Below are 20,182 nucleotides of genomic sequence, written 5' to 3'. Positions count from 1 at the left end.
ACTCTTATTTGTCCCAATTTTTTTTTTCCGTATTACAACAAAAATAACTGAAATCTCAACACTTAGAAAATGTGCACACAATAAACGTTGAGGTCCACAATAAATAGTTTCAGCTTTCATATTTTGAAAAATTAGTAGATATAGTAATTATCAGCCTAGAATTTCACCAGTTACAATGAAGATTGAACTTTCAGAAGAAGTGGATGTCTCTAGTTATACAAAGGATTTATGATAAATTCGGAATACGCAATATGAATTTCTTGACCTATCACCCACTCCTTAGGTTAGGTTTGCTGTTATTTATAATTTGTTTACTATGATCTTCTTTACAGAGCAGCCCTAAAATACAGATGCATATGTTTATCTCCTCAGTGTTGCAAACCAGATTTATGAGCGGAGCTGAAGACGCTCGGCCTTGACTGTCTTGTTTGTTTGCTGACCAGTGAGAGCGCGCAAAGGCATTTGCATGGCCCAATGTCAAAGCAGCTTGGAGAGTCATGGTCACATCAATAGATTTGATGTGTGTGTGTGCATGTGTGTGTAGGATTGGGGGTGGTGGAGGGGGTAGAGGCAGGAGGCTGTCCCAGGAGGAGAGCTCAGTGGGTGGGGTAAGGGGGGGGGGCACAGCTCTCCCTGTCTGCCTCCACTGCTCCAGCTGAACTCAATGTCCTCTTACATCACCACCTTTATGTTTGACTTTTACGACACACAAACACCTCGGCTGGTGCCACATTCTCATTAAGTTGCACTCACAGGCTCTTGTTGCCAATTTTAGTCCATTAATGTTCTCATGTATATCTAATACGTAAAGCAATGAATCTGTCCTTATACGGCTATTCCTCCAGCTAGAGGTACTCTTTTTTATTTTAAACAGAATGAAACAAGTAACAAAAATATTAGCAGTGGATTAATATAACATAGCAACACTTAAACATGTCGACATTTACCACAGAAGTCCCACTGCCACCTCCAGACCTGAGCCCTGCAGGATCTGACACAAAGGAAGGTGATGGGTGCCTGCGTCAGACATCACCTTCACCTGCCTTGGGACAAACTTACACCTGAGTCATCACATATCATCATGAACCAAAGGGACAAAGCAAGACACGATATGAATAGACTAGATATGAATAAGTGTGTTTACACTAATACTTCTAATATATTAATATACAACAGTAATATGTAATTTCATTATAACTAATAACATATTCTTTGTTCAATAAACCTTTTTTCTCCTAAACTGTGCACATGGTATTTTAAAAGTGTTATCCACTGTTCCTTTTGCCTTTTAGAGCAAACTGAGTTCATTTGCAGATTTGTGGTCTAAAATAGTCTGAAGTATGCACTGCATCCAAAGGCCAAAACTGTTCTGACTAGAGACACCTGGCAGCAGGGGCGGTTTCAATACCTGACCAATCATAATGTTCCTCATACGCCTGTGAAGATTGTAGCAGTCAAATTGTTACTGCTATATATCTTTGAATAATGTCCATTCTGTATGCAGCTCTTCCCTTATGTGGTCAGAGACTATACGGAAGAAGACACACCACGACAAGGGCAAGTCATCTCCACTGAGAACAATCAGATGCCCATTAAAAAGTCATCAGGGTAATGAGTGATGTACTGCCCTCTGCTGGCTCACTCCTCCTCCTGAGAAAGACAGACGATAACTGTATAATCCATGTTAGTTTAAACTGGCTGGTAGCACTTTGTCAAGTCTGAATGGGCTAGTACAGTGTTGTGTGCCAACTCGTCTGGCCTCTCTCTTATTTGTGTGAACTGGATACTTCTTCTCTTGTCTGTAGTGCAGCCTCCTCCCTCTGTCTCCCTCGCTAAATCCAATCAGCTCACAGCCCCGGCTCTGACCTTGAGTTACAAGAAGCACATCAGATGAACACCCGAGCACTCACAACCTCAACACACATGGAGTATTATTACCCCAGTGAGACGGGGACAGTGAAACTCGCTCAGGCAGACTTTTCTGTACTACCATAACATGTCCAAAACTAGTTTACTCTTTTCAGTGACAAATGCAGATTACAGGGACAGGGTGGTGTAGGAAGGGCATCTGGTATAAAACCTAATGCAAATTATAATGCAAATCACTGAAAGGAAAATAGGAGGACGGTTTGCTGAAAGGAAGATGCATTTTAACTAAAAGGGTTTGACTTTGAATTATAGTGTGGGAAACAATTTTTTAGGTGAATAAATAGGTCAAAGCAAAAAGAGTGTTTGGGTTTCCAGCAGGGAGTAACGATTTACCCTTTTAATAACAAGCCCAGCAGCCATTATAACAGCACTATGATATAAAAATGCAAAAGAAAAATCAATTTGGTATCTCTATAGTGAGAAGGACACATCACAGCTTGGGTTTAGTCTAACAGATGATAATGGCATCAGGATCAGAGTTACACCTTGTCATATGTTCTGATGGGATTAGGTAATCCAATAAAGTGCCACCACATGTGACACAGACGGGATTTGGTCATCAGAGATCAGACAAATCACAATACGCTGCAATCAAGTCTTGCAATGAGAGAGCATAAATATCATACTTAATTTCATTTTTTGTCTTTTTTTATACAGCAAATGTATCAATGCAGGATATTCAGCCAAGGCATTCTAGTACAACTGTAGATTTTGCTACAGTGGTGTTTTATCTAGTAAAATGAATGTCTAAAGTCAAATAGACAAAGTTTAAACTCATAACTTTAGTCAGACTACACTGGGATCCACTGCATATTTTAGCCATAATTGGAAGCTACAATGTAAATCAAAATCAAGCATGTGTAAAGACATAGCAGAGATATGAGGCAAGAAGAAAATTAGTCTAAACAGTGTCTCTGGTTTTTCTAGTTCTTCGTTCCACTGTTGCAATTAATTATTTTGTTCTCTTCAGCCTATTAACACAATCAAAGTCCCCAACAGAGCAGCCACTGCTGTCTATAACACATTCACTTTTGCACTGTTCACCCACCCTCTACCCCATGTTTGTAATATTTTCAGCATTTCCAGAACATTCACTGTCTTTCATCTATATAAATGCCTCTGTATGTGATAAGCCAATTTAGTGATCCGCATTTGGTGAAGCATAAAATTGGAAAGCAAAAACAATGTGTCATGAACATGTAAAAGGGATACTGTTTTACACCTTGTTATCAAATATTAACACATATTCACATATACAAAAAACTAAAACAAGAAGGACTGGGTTGCAGTGGTCCAGTTTGCCCACCCACCTTGATGGTAAAAAAAAAAAAAAAATCTGCTGAATTATTGCGTAGTTATAAACACTGATAATGAAATGAGAGGGACACAAAGCAGGACATTGACATTTAAAGGTGCACAGTAACTTTTCTGTTGATTTGACGATATTTTTAAGCCCCAACAGCCTATATAGGTGTGTTTGTCCACTCAATTGTGAAAGAAGACAGTAATGGAATGAGATTCATTCTGAGTGAGATTATTTGAGGACCTGCCTGGAGGAGACAGGGCAGAGATGTGAGGTATGTGAGGTTAGAGTGTCCGCACTAAAGCTCTGCCAGGAAGTGTAGGAGCCAATGAGAAAAGAGAGGGAGAGCTGAGTCAGGAGGCTGGTCAGGAGAGGGCCCTGTGGCGCTGCTGGCATCTCCTCACACACACACACAAACTCACACACAGAGATATATATGAACACAGCATCAACATACGGATGGCACAGAGGGGAATGTACCTGCCCTTTACTAAAATTGGCAAGTTTTATGAATTGAGAATGGTGCATAAATTGAAATTAGACTACCTTGTCACTGAAAAAATGTAAATAAAATACAATAATATATATATATATATATATATATATATATATATATATATATATATATATATATATATATATATATTTTTTTTTTTTTTTTTTTTTTTTTTTCTGGTAAGTATGTTTTTGTGGACTGGTCTTCATCACATTGTATTAAACTACTAAAATCTGTAAACATGTACCTCTCTTATGATGATTGCGTTATTATCATAAGGGAGTGCCTCAATGATTGTAAATATTTTTATTTATTTATTATTAGATCAGCAACATGGTTTAAAGTTATGATTTAAGATAAAGTTAAAATAGGTCAAGGTTATGTTTAGGGTAACATTAGTCTAGTCTTGGCTATGGTTAAGGTTATAATCAGTCTCTAGGAATAAAATTATAGTCAAATTTAAGACACATTTCAAAGTCAAAAATCTTTCTTTCCAATTGGGTCAAAAACATGCAGCCATCTCCTTGATCACACAGAAGTACACAGTGACATGCTGAGGGCAGGTGCACCCATACTACAGAGGTATTACACCGCCTGTAACACTGATCTCTCCTTTTCAGTGCTTCACACAAAGAGTCAACACAAGACTCTAAAGAGGCTCTTATCTCTGCATCTTTCCATATTGTGTGACTCTGTGTGAGTGTGTGTGAGAGAGAGAGAGAGAGAGAGAGAGAGAGAGAGAGATGGAGGGGATAAGGGAAAGAGAGAGATTGAGAGAGAGACAGAGAGAGAAAGAGAATGAGGGGGAGAGAGAGAAGGAAGAAGAGAGAACGGGGGGTGTACTTATGGGTGAGGCAGGTGAGGTTTGATGAGAAGGTCATGTAGGACAGATGAGCTGCATCACATCATCACGCTTTCTATAGCTCCAGAAACAGTCGATAAGATTAAATCTGGTAATGGATAGTGATCTGGACTTTAGATGACGCCTTTGAAAATCAGATTAAGATTTAAGATTCAAATAAATTCAATGTTTTGACCCAAATTTCTCGTTATCAACACCCTGAAATTTTTAAACAAATATTTCATTTTAATAGTAAAATATATAATTTTTACTTGAGTGAAATGTGAAAGAAGAACACCCACTGTTTCCATACTAAACGCCTTACAAAGCAGCGTAACATAAATCCACATATCAGGTGATGTGTGAGAAAATGGACTTAAGCCCCAGTTCAAAAGTCTATTTTAACAAAAAGGTGCCACAGGGTTTGAATTTAGAGCAACTTAACTTGTGACAATGCTTGCCCCAATCCTAAGTATGTATCCAGTATATCTATGAAAAAAAGACAGTTTATTATGAGGTAATTTCATGTTACATACAATGTGAGTCTGACTTTGCAGAGCCTTGTCCACTGTTCTTAATCTCCAGGGTATAAATTAGCAGCACCTACAGTAAAGTCTAAGATGTCTGCTGGAGTTTGCAGTTGCCGTGGCTCCACAATGCAATGACTGCTTCTGTCACGAGGATAAAGAGGGTTCGTATGTGAGACAGTGGAGCTGCAAAGACAGGAGCGGAGTGGGCAAAGGAATGTCCTGAATAGAGAGTTACGTAAAAACTCACAGTGCCATGAGAACAGAGGAGACAATGAAGTTTGACTGTCCCAACTGAACAACACAAGAAAGAGACTATTTCCAAATGAGCATGATGGTGGGAAGTTAACAAATAAAGTTTAGAAATTTTAGAGGGCAAGCAGGTTTGAGTGTCTCCAAGCAATCAAAATGCACATTTGAATAGGTCTACTAAATTGTTATTACACCCTATTAGTTTTAGTAGATTGTTTATTTTGGTAGAATATAAAGGCTCAAATCAAATAAAGAGCATTACACCTACACTGCAACAGTGGCTTCACATCTAGGCACTTAACAACTGAACGATAAGGCTACTGCGCCTTGGTAGAGGTTCATCTTTGCACTGAGCTGTTACCGTAGGCTATTTTTCCACACACATTCATAAACATGACAGGGGCCAAGTGTGTGTCCTGTCACCAGCGTGCACCAGGGTGAACCTTGACCTGACCCAGATATTAACCCGAGCCTCCAGATGTGAACGTGCGCCGGGATTACTCCAGCACTGCGTCAGCCTCCACGCTGCTTTCCTAATGAAGCATCCTAAAATGACCCTGGAGACAGAGCGCACGGGCTACTGTCTGGCTGCCGTTATGACATTACTACACAAAAGCATAACACAGGTAAAAGGATCTCGTTTACTTTTTAAGCAACTTCTCAACCATCTTTTAAACAAGATAAGTTACAACGCGTGGGATCGACCACTAGTCTAAATATCCTGACAGGCATGTGCGTGAATGTCACAGCCTTAAGTTGTCCTAAGATGTCTTGTTCAAGGTGGCCATTGCATGCACCACTCATGACCCGCAGCCTTTTGCAGAATCGCCCTGATAAAACAAAATTTAACTCCTTCTTTTCATCAATGTGGCTATTGTAGCCATTGCATTCTTTGAGCTTCAATTTCCAACTTGTGCCATGTCTGCAAGTTGCAAACTTCACCCGCAAAGGACACATGGGCACACACATGACAGACACAGAGGCAGACAGAAATTATTCACTTTGATCGGCCTGGCAAAAGCTTGGCAAAAGCTGACGTTTTACCAGAGACCCAGAAGCGACACAAAAATAAACAAAAATGCAGCGCTCCAGTAGCCTACCATTTTGATCCAGCGTTTCGAGGCTCAAAGGAGTCCCAGAATAACTCCTTTCGCAGCAGTTTTCTCTTCGCCATGAAAATGTCCGTGAGATTGTCACATTCCCCCAGTTTGTGCTTTATCCCAATCTTTTCCTCTCCGAGCTACTGTAGCATTCAGACAGACAAAAATGCAGAGGCTGCTTTTGCGGGAGGAATAGGTGATTGGAGCGCGGGGATCATATGGGCTTTTTGTCAGACGTTTTAAAGGGACAAGGTACTGAAACGAGTTTGGACACAGAACTGTTTCGTTTTACTGTACTTGGCTGTTTTATTATTTTGGTGTGTGAATGAGGTAGATAGGGAGGGACAAAATGCTTGCCTATATGGCGCATAACGAGTGCGCAACTGCGCTATGTGCGCACTTCAACGGCACTGACGTCACAGGCCAGACAGATGTGGAGGTCAGAGGGTTCACATCAGTTTGAGTACTTACATATAGTCAGTAGTATTTACAATACTCAAATTCAGGAATTATGCTCTTGATAAAATGTATAAAAAATGTATGGCCAAATGAAAATCAACATCAAATTTAAATTTTGAATTCACACAAACCGATTGCATAGCTTAAACTTAACTTAACTTTTGCTGGCTTCTAACCAGATTAATCCCCGCAGTATTGCTCTTAGCTACAATTCCAAAATATATAAATATACAGATTATACATTAAGACATTACCTTAATTGCTCCCAAAAGCGGTTCAAAATTGATATTTCAGCTAGGTGGCGCCATTGACCCACTTTATTAATCATGACTGATAAACGAAAATTCAGGATAAAACACATTTATTGAATAAACATTCACAGGACTTTAATGTACCCTATTATTTAATTTAAAAAACAAATCTATCAAGTGCACCTTCTCTTAAAATCCAGCTTCATTCCCCCAAAGGGGCAATACAAAAAATAAAACTAAAAAAGTAAAAAAAAAAAAAGTAATTTAACCATTTTAACCAGATAATTACCCATTTATTTAGTCTGTTTTTCATTTTAATCTGGTTGTCAGTTTATAAAGAAGTGTAAATTACAGTACATTCAATAAAGGAAAACAAATGTGAGGGTGGTCCAGTATAGTATTAAAGAGTATAGATATAAATATGAGCATAACTTTGCATACAGTGTCCAGACTGTGTGGTCATGAGGAGCTTCAGCTGTAGCGGCTGCTGCGACTGTGACTCCGCCTCCTGGATGAGCTGCGGCTAGAGGAACGATACGACCTACAAAAAAAACAACAACAACAACTCACATTCATTTTAAAGTAACCAAATAAGTACAGAGACATTAAGGTGGTTAATGTCTTTGTACATTAACCAGCTTAATTTAGTTGTGGAATAAATAGTGTCTTTGGCTCAAGGGGGAAGAAACAATGGAAAAACAGAATCCTGCAGGCTGTTGTCTTTTTTATTGATTCAATTTTTTTCCTTAACATGCATATTTATATATAGCGTTTTCCATTAAAAAACTATCCTTAGACCTGAGTCAAATATCAAACAAGACTTGAAAATAAAACTGTGCCCTGCCAGTGCTGCCATTTTTACCTGGAACGCGCTGAGCTCCTGTAGCTGTCACTTCTGTGTCGCCTTCGTCTCCGACTCACACTGCGACTTCTACTTGAGTAACTGTCATAGGAGTCAGACCTGCATTTTGTACATGAAAAGAGAACACCATTGAGAATAGGGAGTAGGGCTAAAACATGAATGATACTGGGAACCAACCTTGATCTCCTCCGGTGGTTATAAGAACGACTTCTGGAGTGACTTCGACTGTATGTTCGACTGAAGAAAAAAAATAACAACAGCTGAACAATGGAGTCATAGTTCTTTACATAGACCACTGTGAACTATATTTTTATTCCATATAAGATAAGACTTTTACTGTACTATAAAATTACTTTGTGACTATGTTCTAGTCTAGAAACTATTAATTTTAGGTAAGCGTTTACCTTCTGTAACTACGATATGTGCTGCTGCGGGAGCGTGACCTTCCTCTTCTCCGATGACTTCTGCTGTGGCTTCTAAAATATAGACAATATGTTACACAAGATATATTCGAAAGGCCACACCTCTTGAACAGATCCTCAGATGCCTCTCCAGACCTGGAGGAGTAGCTGGAACTGCGAGACCTGCTCCGGGACCGGCTGGAGGAGTGGGACCATCCTCTTGATCTAGACCGGTGACTGGATGCCGACCGAGACTTTCTGCTCTTTTTGGGGGAGCGTGTGCTGGTTTGAATGACCAATGGAGACTTTTCCTCACTTGAGCTCTCCTGGTTTCTGGGTCTCTGGTTCAGTCGTGCAGTTTTACGCACTTCATCAAAAAGTGATCCAGGTTTGACGCGATTTTGACTTTTGATTTCCATTCGGACTCCATGTTGTTTACTGGATGCCTGGTTCTTTTGATTTTGGACAGTTTTTACAGTCACAGGTGCTATACTTACATTTTGGGGAGCGGACATTCCTTTTAAGGGTTTCCATTTCAAGGCAATTCCAGTACCAAGTGGTTTCACAGTTTCAGCTTGCTTTCCCTCTGCAGTCACTGTGGCTGAACTATTGTGCTCTTTGTTCCCAAGGTGAGGTAAGACGCTTTCTTTGCTCACGATGCCCAAGGACTTTGATTTAATCCTAGAAGTAGAGCTGTTTTCACAAGGCACAAGCTCTAATATTGTCTCTGTGCTGTGCTCTGGAGTGCAAATGTCCATGTCATCCACTGTCTTCTCATTGACATTTGGTAATTTGATGGCATCAATCTGTGGAGATTTTTCCTTATTTTTTTCTTTACTGGGGCTCTTTCTGAACATGTCATTATCTCTGTCCACATTAGGGGAGCTTTCAGGTCCATCTTTAGCTCTTCTCGGGCTGCTTCTCTCTTTTTTAGCATCATCATCATCCTCTTCCTCTCCAAACTCTAATGGTGGCTGCCAGTGGAAAGTCCCCTTAACGTTTTTTGGATGTTTTCTTTTTGACCTCTTTGCTTTATCTTTACTGCTTTTATTTTCACTTTTGCGTTTGTGTTTATGTTTCCGTTTGGATTTCTTTTTGCTCTTGTGCCTCTCTGGAGCTGCATCCGACTCTGGGGATGCCATGGCGGCCACTTTTCGCTCCAGAGCATTTACTGCCTCCGATGTTCTTTTGAGGACTTCATCCTCAGACTCTGAACTAGCCTCACCCTCTTCTTTCTCAGATGCTGCTGACAACCGGATATTTACGTTTTCATTGTCACTTTCAGAGTTCCATCCAGTCATGGTTGATAACTGTTGGTCTACAACTTGATTTGGTTGAATTGCTTGAATCACGGAAAGAGCAGTACTTAGGGTTACTTTGTCACTATCACTATCCCATTCAGACCTGTTAATAAAATTCCCAAGAGACATTTGATCCATTAGATTACCATTATTCATATTATCTATAGGTTCAGTTGTTATATCACTGTTTTCACTCCTGCTCTTAGAGCCAGAATATGTGTTGGCAATGGATATGTACTTCTGTACCCTTCTCAATGAACTGTAATAGTTTTTCCAGTCTTTATCCAATGTGGGATTCTGGGGTGAGTTTTCAGAGCCTGAATGCTCTTCAGATGATGACTTCCTATTATTTACATTTGGGGACCTTGACCTAGACCTACTATGACTCCTGCTGCGTGAGTGACTGGAGCTGCTGCTTCTGGATGAACTACGAGAGTCCTGGTGACCTTTCCTACTTTCTCCAGTATTTCCAGACTGGCCCATTGATGTACTAGAGCTATGAGCCTTTTCTGCAATATCAGCTGTTTGCCCAGAAGATGAAAGTGTCTTACGAGATACTTTGGCCTTTATTTCTTCTATGTGGACATAGGAGGGCTTCCATGGCTTCTGTCCGGGTTTCCAGCGTGAAGGAGGTGGGCTTTCACTTAGGGGGATCACCGGGGCACACTCAGGTCCTGGGATAGGGGGCAGCCTCGGACCAGATCTTGCCTTGCTTTCAGATCTCTTCTTAGACTTCGATGATTTGGTTTTACTTGATTTTCTTTTTCTTGGAGACCGTGAGTAACTTCTATCTCTGGAGGTGGACACAGATCTGGAACTATACCTGGACTGGGATCTAGACCTGGTTCGAGAGTAAGATCGAGTTGTGGACGTAGATCTAGATCTAGACCTAGACCTAGACCTAGACCTAGACCGGGACCTCGACCGGGACCTAGACCTCGACCTGGACCTCGACCTGGACCTCGACCGAGATCTGGACAGACTTCTGGACCTCGAATATGATCTTCCTCTGGACCTAGAGCGACTGGATTCATATGATCTGGAGTATGAGTGTGAATCTCTGAGGGAACGTGAAGAATGACGTCTCCGTTTCTTTGAGGCATGGCGCAGACTTGAGGAAGATTTGGACCGGGAACGAGATGGGGAATGTTTTCTTTTGGACTTCCTCTCCGGAGACGGAGGTCGCTGTCCATCTGAAAGATCTGTTGGTTTCTTTGTGGTCTTAACCTTCTTGGGCTTTCGTTTTCTGTTTTTCCTCTTGCGTTTTCTCTTCTTTTTCTCCTTTTGTGGCGGCTTTGGGCGAAAATGTTCATAATTGTGAGCTGGAGTGCGCTTTGGTGACTGAGACCGTGCAGAGTTGGTTTTGTCATCCCATCTGCTGGTAGTATGTTGATTAAGTCTGTTGAAAAATACAATAGATTAATATGTTTAAATATGTATAACTAAAATGACCAATATTCGACTCATACTTGTCTCCTTTGCTCCATCGCTCTGTGCTGGGAGGCTGATAGACTTTGGTTCTCTTCATCTCCGCTTTCCAGTGTGGAGGTGTTTCACTGCTGCCCCTCTCCTCTACGGACACAGAGCGGGATTTTGATCTTGTAGGTGTGCGGTATCGCTGTTTAACAAAAGAGAAAAAAGGTTTGAATACTTTTAATAACATATCAAGATACAAGTTGTTGTATCTTTTGGTTGTTGTCGTAATTTGACACATTTCATCTAAAGTTATATGTACCATTGTTCCTCTGCCTTTGATTTTCCTTCCTGATTTAGACACTGATGGCTTCTGTTCAGATGAAACTGTATTTTCATCCTCTACAGGTCTGAAAAACCCAAACAAATTAAACATTAGCAATTGTTTCTTAAATAAACGCTACATTGATTTTAAACCAAACTCACATTTCAGTTTTAATTTTTTTAGGGGGCTTGTCTCTTCGAAGAAGAAAGCGGTTCTCAGGGACTGGGGGGATCTCTTCTGGCCGCACTACAAGTTTCTCTCTTTTAACACACTGTTCTTTTTCATCTTCTGCTTCAATCTCTCTTTGCTCTGTGCTGTAAGAGAATTGCATACATATAATACTAATACTACTAGTATGAGTAAATGATTTGAATAGTCTTTGGGTTTACAAGAATCACCTTTGTATTGACTGCTCCTCTGCAATATCTTGCTTTGCAGTTTTGCGTCTCTTTTTGGACTGTCTACTTTGAGGAGTTTTCTTAATCTTGTGCTGATTTTTTGGCTTAACATCATGTTCATTTACAGATTGCGGTGACAAAGCACATGGAGAGCCCTGAGAATGTAATGATTCGACAGACCTGGATTTTTGTTTCCTCATATCCTCAAGTACTGATGACAAGATGAAACAAAGCATGTTAAGAAAGTGGGGGCATATCTCAATTTTCCTTTTAAAAACACAAAACTACCCCCATTAAAAAAACTATAAAAGCAGGCATGAATTGACACCAACCATCATTAGCAGACTTGGTGATTAGCTGTCCACAGTCGATCACTCTGACGTCAGCATATGGCCTGCTGGCTGAGTCTGTCTTTAACCCTTCAATCTTTTTTATCACTTCAAATCCAGAGATGACTGATCCAAAAACCACATGGACTCTGTGCCAGTATATTTTGTATAGTTAATACAATCAGGAATTGAATCAAGAATATATTAATAAGGCTTAACATACCCATCAAGGTGAGGTGCTGTGTTGGTTGTGCTGTTTGTTGATAAGGCAGCCAACAGCAATGGAGAGAACATGAAACAGGATAAAAGACAGAAGTTTGTAGAAATGTATCGACAACCATTTGTGTAATGGACACAAATGACCTACCCTCTTGGATACTATAATTTTGTGTAAAATGGAATCATTAAGTAAATCATAAAATTTTCTTTCTAATAGCTAAAAATATAGTAAGGTGAGCAAGTATTTCCATTGTCGAACAGTATTTAAGATATATTTAACGACATTCTCTGCAATATAAATGACTATATGAATAAAACAGTCAGGAGAGAGAAGCACAGCCTTGGAGACACATTACCTTGGAGAAGCAGGATGCTAGAGATTCTGTAAATTTTGCACAAAAATGGCAAGAGAAAAAATGTAACATTTGTAGGTAAAAAAGGTTCCATGTTTCTTAAAATAACTGCACACGGTGACAGAGTATCAACACTTAATGACATGTCTACACTACAGCTTTAGATAAATAAATAGAACAAAACAGGACATGGGAAGAGCAGATATTAAAAATTATATGATGTTAATTCTGTTCAAACTCACATAAAGAACTGAGAGCCATTGGTGTCTTTTCCACGGTTGGCCATGGAGAGCAGGTAGGCCCTGTCATGTTTCAGAGTGAAGTTCTCGTCTGCAGCAGGCAGAAAAACAGGAATCACAGTCTTAGTGTGTGCCCTTCATAATGAAGGTAGAAATGTTCAGCAGCTAAAACATGGTGAACATTTTTAAGTCTTAAAACTCATTGCCTCACCTTTTACAGAGTTTTTCGGCAGTGGGATAAGAATACCATGGCAATGGGATTTCAATATAATGTGACAAAATTTGGTGCCTGCTTATGTAGCCTACACAAGTTATGTTTGAGCTCCTTCAAATAAAAAACCTACTGCTATGTATTGCTGCATCATTTGGCCACAATACAAGAATGTGGCTGTGTGCTATAAATACAACACATGTAACATACAGAGTCATTTGAGATGTGAAAGGCTTTCAGGGGTAGGATGGAAAATCTGTATAAATTCACCTGTGGACATGTGCAATAATATAACTTTTTTTTACATTAAGAAAAGTGGTAAGGTCAATGTTGGCATGGTGTTACAGAGCTGTGTACATCTCTTACCTTTTCATTTTTGCAAAAGACCACTCTATAAATAAAAGAATATGTTGAACATTTTAGGCAGGAAGATTGTAGTTTTCAATAAAGAGAATGCCTACTCTCCATGCTGATTTGATAAAGGCCACTACTGGATAAAATACTCTTAACAATGGAAAGTGAAGGCCATAAGAGTCGAAGAAGAATAAAATACAAAAACATGCAGCTTTCATGCACAAATTATGACACCTCCGAACTGCCTTTTAGGTAAGTATTTTAGAATTACCTTCAAAGTAACCTCCATATATTGATTCCCCTCCCCTGCCGGTGCCTGTCAAAACAGATAGATTTGTTATTTTTTTATCCAAGCAGGTGGAAATGTGCTGTGAGGTTGAATAAAATCTTTTAATACCATCGGTGAAGTCGCCGCCCTGGATCATAAAGTTCTTAACAACTCTATGAAATGTTGAGCCTTTATAGCAAAGCTTTTTTCCTGTAGTTTTGCCTGTCCCTTTTTCACCTGAAAAGAACAAACTTTAAAACTAGCACTTAACAACACACATTGTGATTTAATTAGCCAAATAAAACTAAAAAATAAAAATTACAGTGCTGTAAGGGTTAATTTACTTGAGGGTAAAAGATAAAAATGTCAGCGATTTTAATAAATGTGTGAACAGTGAGCTCACTGTTCAGGTGGGCAACTCAGGTTGCCCATTTCCATGCTTCCCTTTCACTAACGTTGTCTAAAGGATACAGAACACCACTTCAAAAACAGCCAAGAAAATAAGAGACCACTTACAAAGTTTCTTGTCAGTGACACTTCAATGAAAACTAGGCACCCAGATGAAATATAACTATGCTTGACCTCGTCTGCTACAAGGATGGGGCATAAAATGACCGATCTAGAGTTTATTGTAGACTTACAGCCAACTTAAATAACATACAGTACATGCTGTTCCACTTAGTGACAACAAATATCAGAGGGGACCCCTGTGTCCACCCAGACCCAGTCACTCTATCCATTAGTATATCCTGGTGTCAGGATATATATGAACTCAAGTGTTACTATGGTGAGCACGACACTGAAGAAGATTGCTTTATTATAATATTCAAAACCCAAGCATTACTTACCAGTGCACAAGCAGAGAAAGTTTTTGCTTGTCTTGGGGCATACATCAGAAAAAAGTTGGAAGACAATGCGGCCAACTGTGAAAAATAAAGCAGATATTCATATTAACTATTAGTTTCCTAGAAACATATAGCTGTTCAAATAACTGAAAAGAAAAGGGAAAGTAAATAGCATTGACTCTGAAGAACTTAACCTAACCTGCTTAACAAGTGGGAAATAGAAGTAGATTTTCATAGGTAAATTACCTGGCTCCCGGTTGAGCTCTACGTCAAAGTAACACTGGGGTCCGTCTTTTACCCCCATTGTGACTCCGGGAGACCTAATAATGAGGATATAAGCAACGCAGATAAAAGTTACAGTAAAGGAGCACGCTGTCCTCCTGTCTGTCAGAAAATCCTAGGACAATAAACTACAGTGCAGAGTTGGAGGTGTGGTGTGGATAGACAAATGTAAAGGGGAGGGAATAAGGATGGACAGAGTGAGAGGGGGCAATTAGACAACACATGTTAAACATGCATCATTGTGAATTATGCATTCTGACAAACAATGCACAGTAGTTGTATTATTATACAACGAATAAAATACTTCAGAGCCGTGCCATTTGTCAGACCACTCAGTGAAGATTAAATGTGCAACTGCATGCACGCAAATTTTACACAATAGCAGGCTGAAAGAAAGAAACGTGTGTTGATCAACCTTCCTTTCTAAATCTGCAACACATGCTTCCAAAATGGTTGTGCAGCTAAACTGCTATGCTAATAGCTACGTAGCTAAAGTTGAGAGTACACTATTCCGACCTCTATACGACAACAAAAATAGCCTTTGTTTTGTCCAGCATTAAATGTAACGACTCACCTCTATAAACTAGCTAGCGACAAAACTAGCCAGTTGCTGGTGGTCGAAACATGGTCATTTATTGTAGAAAAGGGAAGAATGTACGCGGTGCTACTACAAACCTAACATGAATGTTCAATTTTGTCCCTTCCGGACACCCGTAGAGGATTTGTTGTGGTTTGTAGCAGTAGCAACACCAGGAAGTCTTTTGCTTTTTATCATCTTTATCTTGTTTTAAAGGCTGTAACTAAAATGTGATTCTACTAGTAAGTTACATTACTGATGCATATGCTCAAAAATCTAAATAGCCAACAATTAATTTAGGTATCATAACCATGTTATTGCTGCATGGTGGTGCTACGAAGAAGCTAACTTAACAACTGCAGAGTAAACGCCAGAACAATGCTACCAAGGTAAGAGACTGATTAATGCTGTTTTTTTTAACTCACAGAAGACACATCACGTCTGTAACTCAAAGCTCTACAGACCACTTTATTCTACAGTCAATAACAATATTACAGCATCCTCCTCTTGCCTATTATTTTGCAAACATTCTTCAATTGAAGTTCCATCACCACACAAACCTCTGTTTGGACCTAAACCAACAACTCTTGTATTGATAATATTGCTGCTTATAAACACGTTATGCCAATATTAAACATAATTGTTCATAAAGGTATATCTCTTCTTTCACTTCTACAGGCACTGTGCTCTCCATGGAGCTTTTGGATAATGTCCATGATCCTGTTTGCTTTTGTGGTTCGAGTGAGGGATGGACTCCCTCTGTCGGCCTCTACTGACTTTGAACACAACCCAGAGCTGCAGGAGCGCAAACACCAGCTCCGCACCATCAGCAAGGCCCTGGGCCGCTTCCCAGACAGAGGCACTGTCAAGGGCCAGCAGCTCCACATTTAGTGAGTATCATCCAGTAGTGACTCAAATCTCCAGTCTGCCTTCACTTAACACAGTTACATTTTGTTGTAGAACCCAGATACTTTTAGGCCAGGGTTTTTATTATTATTATTTTTTTATTCATTATTTTACCAGATAAGTCAGCTGAGAACACCTTCTCATTTACAATGACGACCTGGCCGGGTTCTGCAAAGTCAGGCCAGAAAGCCTGGATGTGCTCATCAAATTTGTCTGTGTGTGTGTGTTTATGTACCTTTAAGGGTGGCTGTTTAGGGCTGGTATATTTTGATAACAAATTACTTGTTACTAAGCAAGTGCCTGGCTGCTTTAGAGCTCGAGGTTAAGGATCCTATATTACACAAAATTGAGTCTTATGAGCTTTAAGCCATGTTATAATGTTGTTACCTCCTCAAAACATACCCAGAGTTGTGTTTTGTTTTATTTACATATGTTTGACTAATACTGCATTATTAATCTGTACATACATCCATACATACATCCAATACATCTCCAAAGCTCAGAATGCTCTGTCCCAGCTTGTCATGAAGTGGCAGTTTTCAAGTTAACAACTACCTTTACCTTTAGTTCAGTAAAGAATGGTAATTCATCCAAATTATTCCACTGAAAGTATTTGGAGTTTAAAAACAGAGTGGAACACTTCCTGTATTATCACATGACAGCATAAAGTGGAACAGAGTTAGAGAGAACACAGCCTAAATATGCAGGATTTGTGTGTTAAAGGTGCACAGTGCAACTTTTCTGGTGGAGGGTCCTGTCAACTGCTTGTCTCCATGGAGATGTTATTGTTTTCCTGGAATTTTAATTTAACATTAAACACATCTATCTAGCAAAACAATTCTCACTGTGAATAGGGTTGCCGCACCACAGATCTGACTTGTAATGTAGCCTATAGTTATCTCCCTAGGTTTAATCTATACTGTGGAACATTTCCATAGAGACATGCAGGTGGTGGACCCTCCACTGGAAATGTTACGCAGTGAACCTTTTAAACATGTGTGAATGAAACAAAACATAACTCCAACTTTTTGATGAGGAAACAACATTATAACATAGATCAAAATATAGCGAAATGTGGGCCCTTTAAATGTTGAAATATAATTTTTTTTTTTTACATCTGAGCCTTGGTGCAGTTAATAACTCCATAACTATTAGACGTTAGTGTCACGAGCATTGTTGTCATGTTGTGTCTGGCTGTTTGTTCACTAAACATTGTTGTTCCTTCCAGCTTCACCTCCTCTGAGGGTGTATCCTACATGACCGTGTGTCACTGCAGCCTCCCTGTAGCTAAGGCCTTCTGCTTTCTGGAAGACTTGCGCTGGGAGTTCACAGCATGTTTCAGCAGTTCCGTTGTTTCTTTGGCAGCCAGGCCATATCCATTTTTAGAGTTTGGTGAGTAAAAACAATTGGCTTCTTGTAATATTCATGTACAACATGCCCTCCTTTTTATGCTTTTATTGTGGACACAGACAGTACTATTCAGAGGCTGAAACAGCAGTACAACCAGTGTGGTGGTCCAGCCCTGGAGGTGACATTGGCTGAAGTCCAAGATGATTTGAAAATCCACCCACCTCAAATTATCACCTTTGAGGAGGTGGAGTTAAGCAATGGCATTGCTAATGGGCATTTAGAGCCTGCTTCTGGGTCTGGTAAGAACTTTTATGAGGGAAATACAATCCACTAATATCCCCTTGTATGTGTTTGTGTAAAATGATGTTCTGATTGACACAGGACAAAACATAAGACTTGAACCAGTGACAGCTCCTGGAGTCCTTTCTCTCGTCCTCAATATTGTGTGCGCATCTCTGAACTTGATCCGTGGAGTACACCTTTTTGAATACACATTCCAGGTGACGATGAAGTCAGAATCAAAACTATGTTACAAAGAATTTGTTTTAACATGAATAATCTCTACGCACAGGATGATAATGATGGTATTTGGAATGTTGTGGCATTTCTTCTGGCATTTATCAGTGGCATTTGTCAGGTAAATTTCACTCAGTTTATCTATGAATTTAAATATTGTTTTATTTCTTCAAATGCCTTATATGTCTTTCTATCCGCAGTGCCACCTGTATGTGTTCCATTCCTCTCTGAAGAAACTGAAATCTTTCACTCTGCTCAGTGTGATCGTCTTATGCAACTTGTACCTGCTCGGCCTGAGGAACATGTGGCAGCTGGCTTTCCACATTTCTGTCGCTTCCTTGTCCACAGTTCTCATTCTCTCGCGCAAACTTCAAGACAAGATCAATGACTGTGGTGTGTGAGAGGGCTGAGTGGCTATCTATTTTTGGTGTTTTTATTTCTTCTGTTAATTCGAGGTAAGATACTTCATGATGTTAAGGGCTTTAGTTGACAATTTTTCGTGAGCTTAATATTTTTAACAACTTTACCATGCACTTCATATGTATGGTTTTCCACACTGTAAAAGAGATATAAGTAATCACACTTCTTCTCTTGTTTTTTTAAAAAGCTGACATGGCATTTCATTTACAGCTTTTTAAATTAAACTTATTCTCTGCTGGAACATTCCAAAGTTTTACATTAAGAACAATAGATTGCAAAGGAGTTGCCAAGATGGTGATGCTATACAATCCTTTCGTAAAACCAAATGTGGGGTCTGCTGGGTACATTTAACTGCATTCTTCTATTTATACATAATAGTTTGAAAACATTGTAGTTGATGAATACAACAATTTTGGGACGTATTTAGGTTTTCATTGGAATTTGTTGAATGGACAACTTTTTACAAATGTCTGTTTAGCTTAAAAACTAATTCTATAAATAGTTTTACAGTTCTGACATTTACACTAGTGACAGGTTTGTATGCCATGTGTTTTTAACCATTTAAAATGTAGTCTAATGTTTAGGAATTTAAGACATCATATAAGCAAAAAACAGCATTACAAAATGATTTAACGGATTGCACTGATTTTTGTAATGTAATGTTAATGATATTATTTAAACTTGGCTGCACTAGTATTTGCCTATGATGGTGAGATCTTTTTCGAATGTTGTCCGCTTAAGCTTAACACACTTTATATCTTTAGGACATCAGGGGGTTTTGTACTTATTCTTAATTTTATTTTTTTTTGTTCTGTTTGTTTATTGAAGCATACAATAGGAGGTGGATGCATTGGTAGAGCTGCTAATAGACTGCAATGTTAATAAGCTTGTAGAAAGTTTTTTTTTTTACTGTAGTTGCACTGTTAGATGGAAAAACAGGAAAAACTTAATTTTTAAATAGTAAATTATCATTACCCATCCAAACTACACTTTCCTTGAAACAAATATGTTGTATGTAGGTATGTAGATTACCTGACAAAATCTGTACAACTATGTATATTCATATACAAGTACATGGAGAGAGTGTCAAATGACTTACCAACACTGATTTTACAAGTGCTGTCCCTGGAAGATCAAATATTTTGGACCAATTGAATGTGAAATGGAAGTGTATTTGGATGAAGAACAAATTAAATTGTGATTATGAAGGTTCGTAAATTATCTGAAGTTGGGGTTTGCATATTATTACATTCATGGTTGGCTCCAGTCAAATTATATTTAATACGACATGCATTGTGTTTGCCAAATACACTGTTTATACATAACTTTCTATACTGAGGTATATCTGACATTTCAATAATAAATCTAGCCTTTTCACAAACTGAATGTTTTTTTTTTTTTTTTTTTTTTGACTACATCGTGAGCAAACTACATGCATACTCTACATAAACTGAG

At 39.1% G+C, this 20,182-nt stretch overlaps 2 protein-coding genes across 3 annotated transcripts; one reads left to right on the top strand and one right to left on the bottom strand.

Annotated features, from left to right (window-relative positions):
- Positions 1-7,251: 7,251 nt before the first annotated feature.
- nktr (natural killer cell triggering receptor) lies at positions 7,252-15,664 on the bottom strand. 2 transcript variants are annotated; one of them, XM_020925600.2, is made up of 17 exons: positions 15,533-15,664; positions 14,923-14,996; positions 14,680-14,754; positions 13,961-14,068; positions 13,835-13,879; positions 13,002-13,089; positions 12,411-12,440; positions 12,191-12,336; positions 11,859-12,069; positions 11,622-11,774; positions 11,458-11,545; positions 11,192-11,340; positions 8,578-11,121; positions 8,425-8,496; positions 8,198-8,257; positions 8,021-8,119; positions 7,252-7,699 (listed from the first exon to the last, which is right to left on the bottom strand). In XM_020925600.2, exons 2-17 carry the CDS (start codon positions 14,978-14,980, stop codon positions 7,630-7,632), a joined length of 3,996 nt encoding a protein of 1,331 aa, XP_020781259.2. In that variant the 5' UTR covers positions 14,981-14,996; positions 15,533-15,664; the 3' UTR covers positions 7,252-7,629. The 2 variants fall into 2 exon arrangements, with proteins under 2 accessions (XP_020781259.2, XP_055006761.1); XM_055150786.1 differs by lacking the exons at positions 14,680-14,754; positions 14,923-14,996; positions 15,533-15,664 and adding an exon at positions 13,576-13,600 and having other exon boundaries at positions 13,961-14,023.
- Positions 15,655-20,113, top strand: sec22c (SEC22 homolog C, vesicle trafficking protein). The gene is made up of 7 exons (XM_020925731.2): positions 15,655-15,924; positions 16,214-16,425; positions 17,670-17,833; positions 17,911-18,090; positions 18,173-18,291; positions 18,363-18,428; positions 18,508-20,113. Exons 2-7 carry the CDS (start codon positions 16,244-16,246, stop codon positions 18,706-18,708), a joined length of 912 nt encoding a protein of 303 aa, XP_020781390.1. The 5' UTR covers positions 15,655-15,924; positions 16,214-16,243; the 3' UTR covers positions 18,709-20,113.
- The last annotated feature ends 69 nt before the right edge of the window (positions 20,114-20,182 follow it).

Source organism: Boleophthalmus pectinirostris, unplaced genomic scaffold (genome assembly GCF_026225935.1).
Source record: "Boleophthalmus pectinirostris isolate CB_2022bp ecotype Guang Dong unplaced genomic scaffold, ASM2622593v1 HiC_scaffold_15, whole genome shotgun sequence".
NCBI classification, from domain to species: Eukaryota; Metazoa; Chordata; class Actinopteri; order Gobiiformes; family Gobiidae; genus Boleophthalmus; species Boleophthalmus pectinirostris.
The sequence above is the reverse complement of the archived record's forward strand: the minus strand, read 5'-3'. Positions and strand labels throughout refer to the sequence as shown.

Excerpts from the sequence above, each read along its gene's own strand:
- nktr (XM_020925600.2), bottom strand. The coding sequence starts at position 14,980 with ATGGGGGTAAAAGACGGACCCCAGTGTTACTTTGACGTAGAGCTCAAC. Across the intron at positions 12,337-12,410 it reads ACAGCACCTCACCTTGATGG|AGTCCATGTGGTTTTTGGAT; the intron begins GTATGTTAAGCC and ends ATACTGGCACAG. Across the intron at positions 8,258-8,424 it reads ACATATCGTAGTTACAGAAG|TCGAACATACAGTCGAAGTC; the intron begins GTAAACGCTTAC and ends TTTTTTCTTCAG.
- sec22c (XM_020925731.2), top strand. The coding sequence starts at position 16,244 with ATGTCCATGATCCTGTTTGCTTTTGTGGTTCGAGTGAGGGATGGACTC. Across the intron at positions 18,091-18,172 it reads AGAGCCTGCTTCTGGGTCTG|GACAAAACATAAGACTTGAA; the intron begins GTAAGAACTTTT and ends TGATTGACACAG. Across the intron at positions 18,429-18,507 it reads TTATCAGTGGCATTTGTCAG|TGCCACCTGTATGTGTTCCA; the intron begins GTAAATTTCACT and ends TTCTATCCGCAG.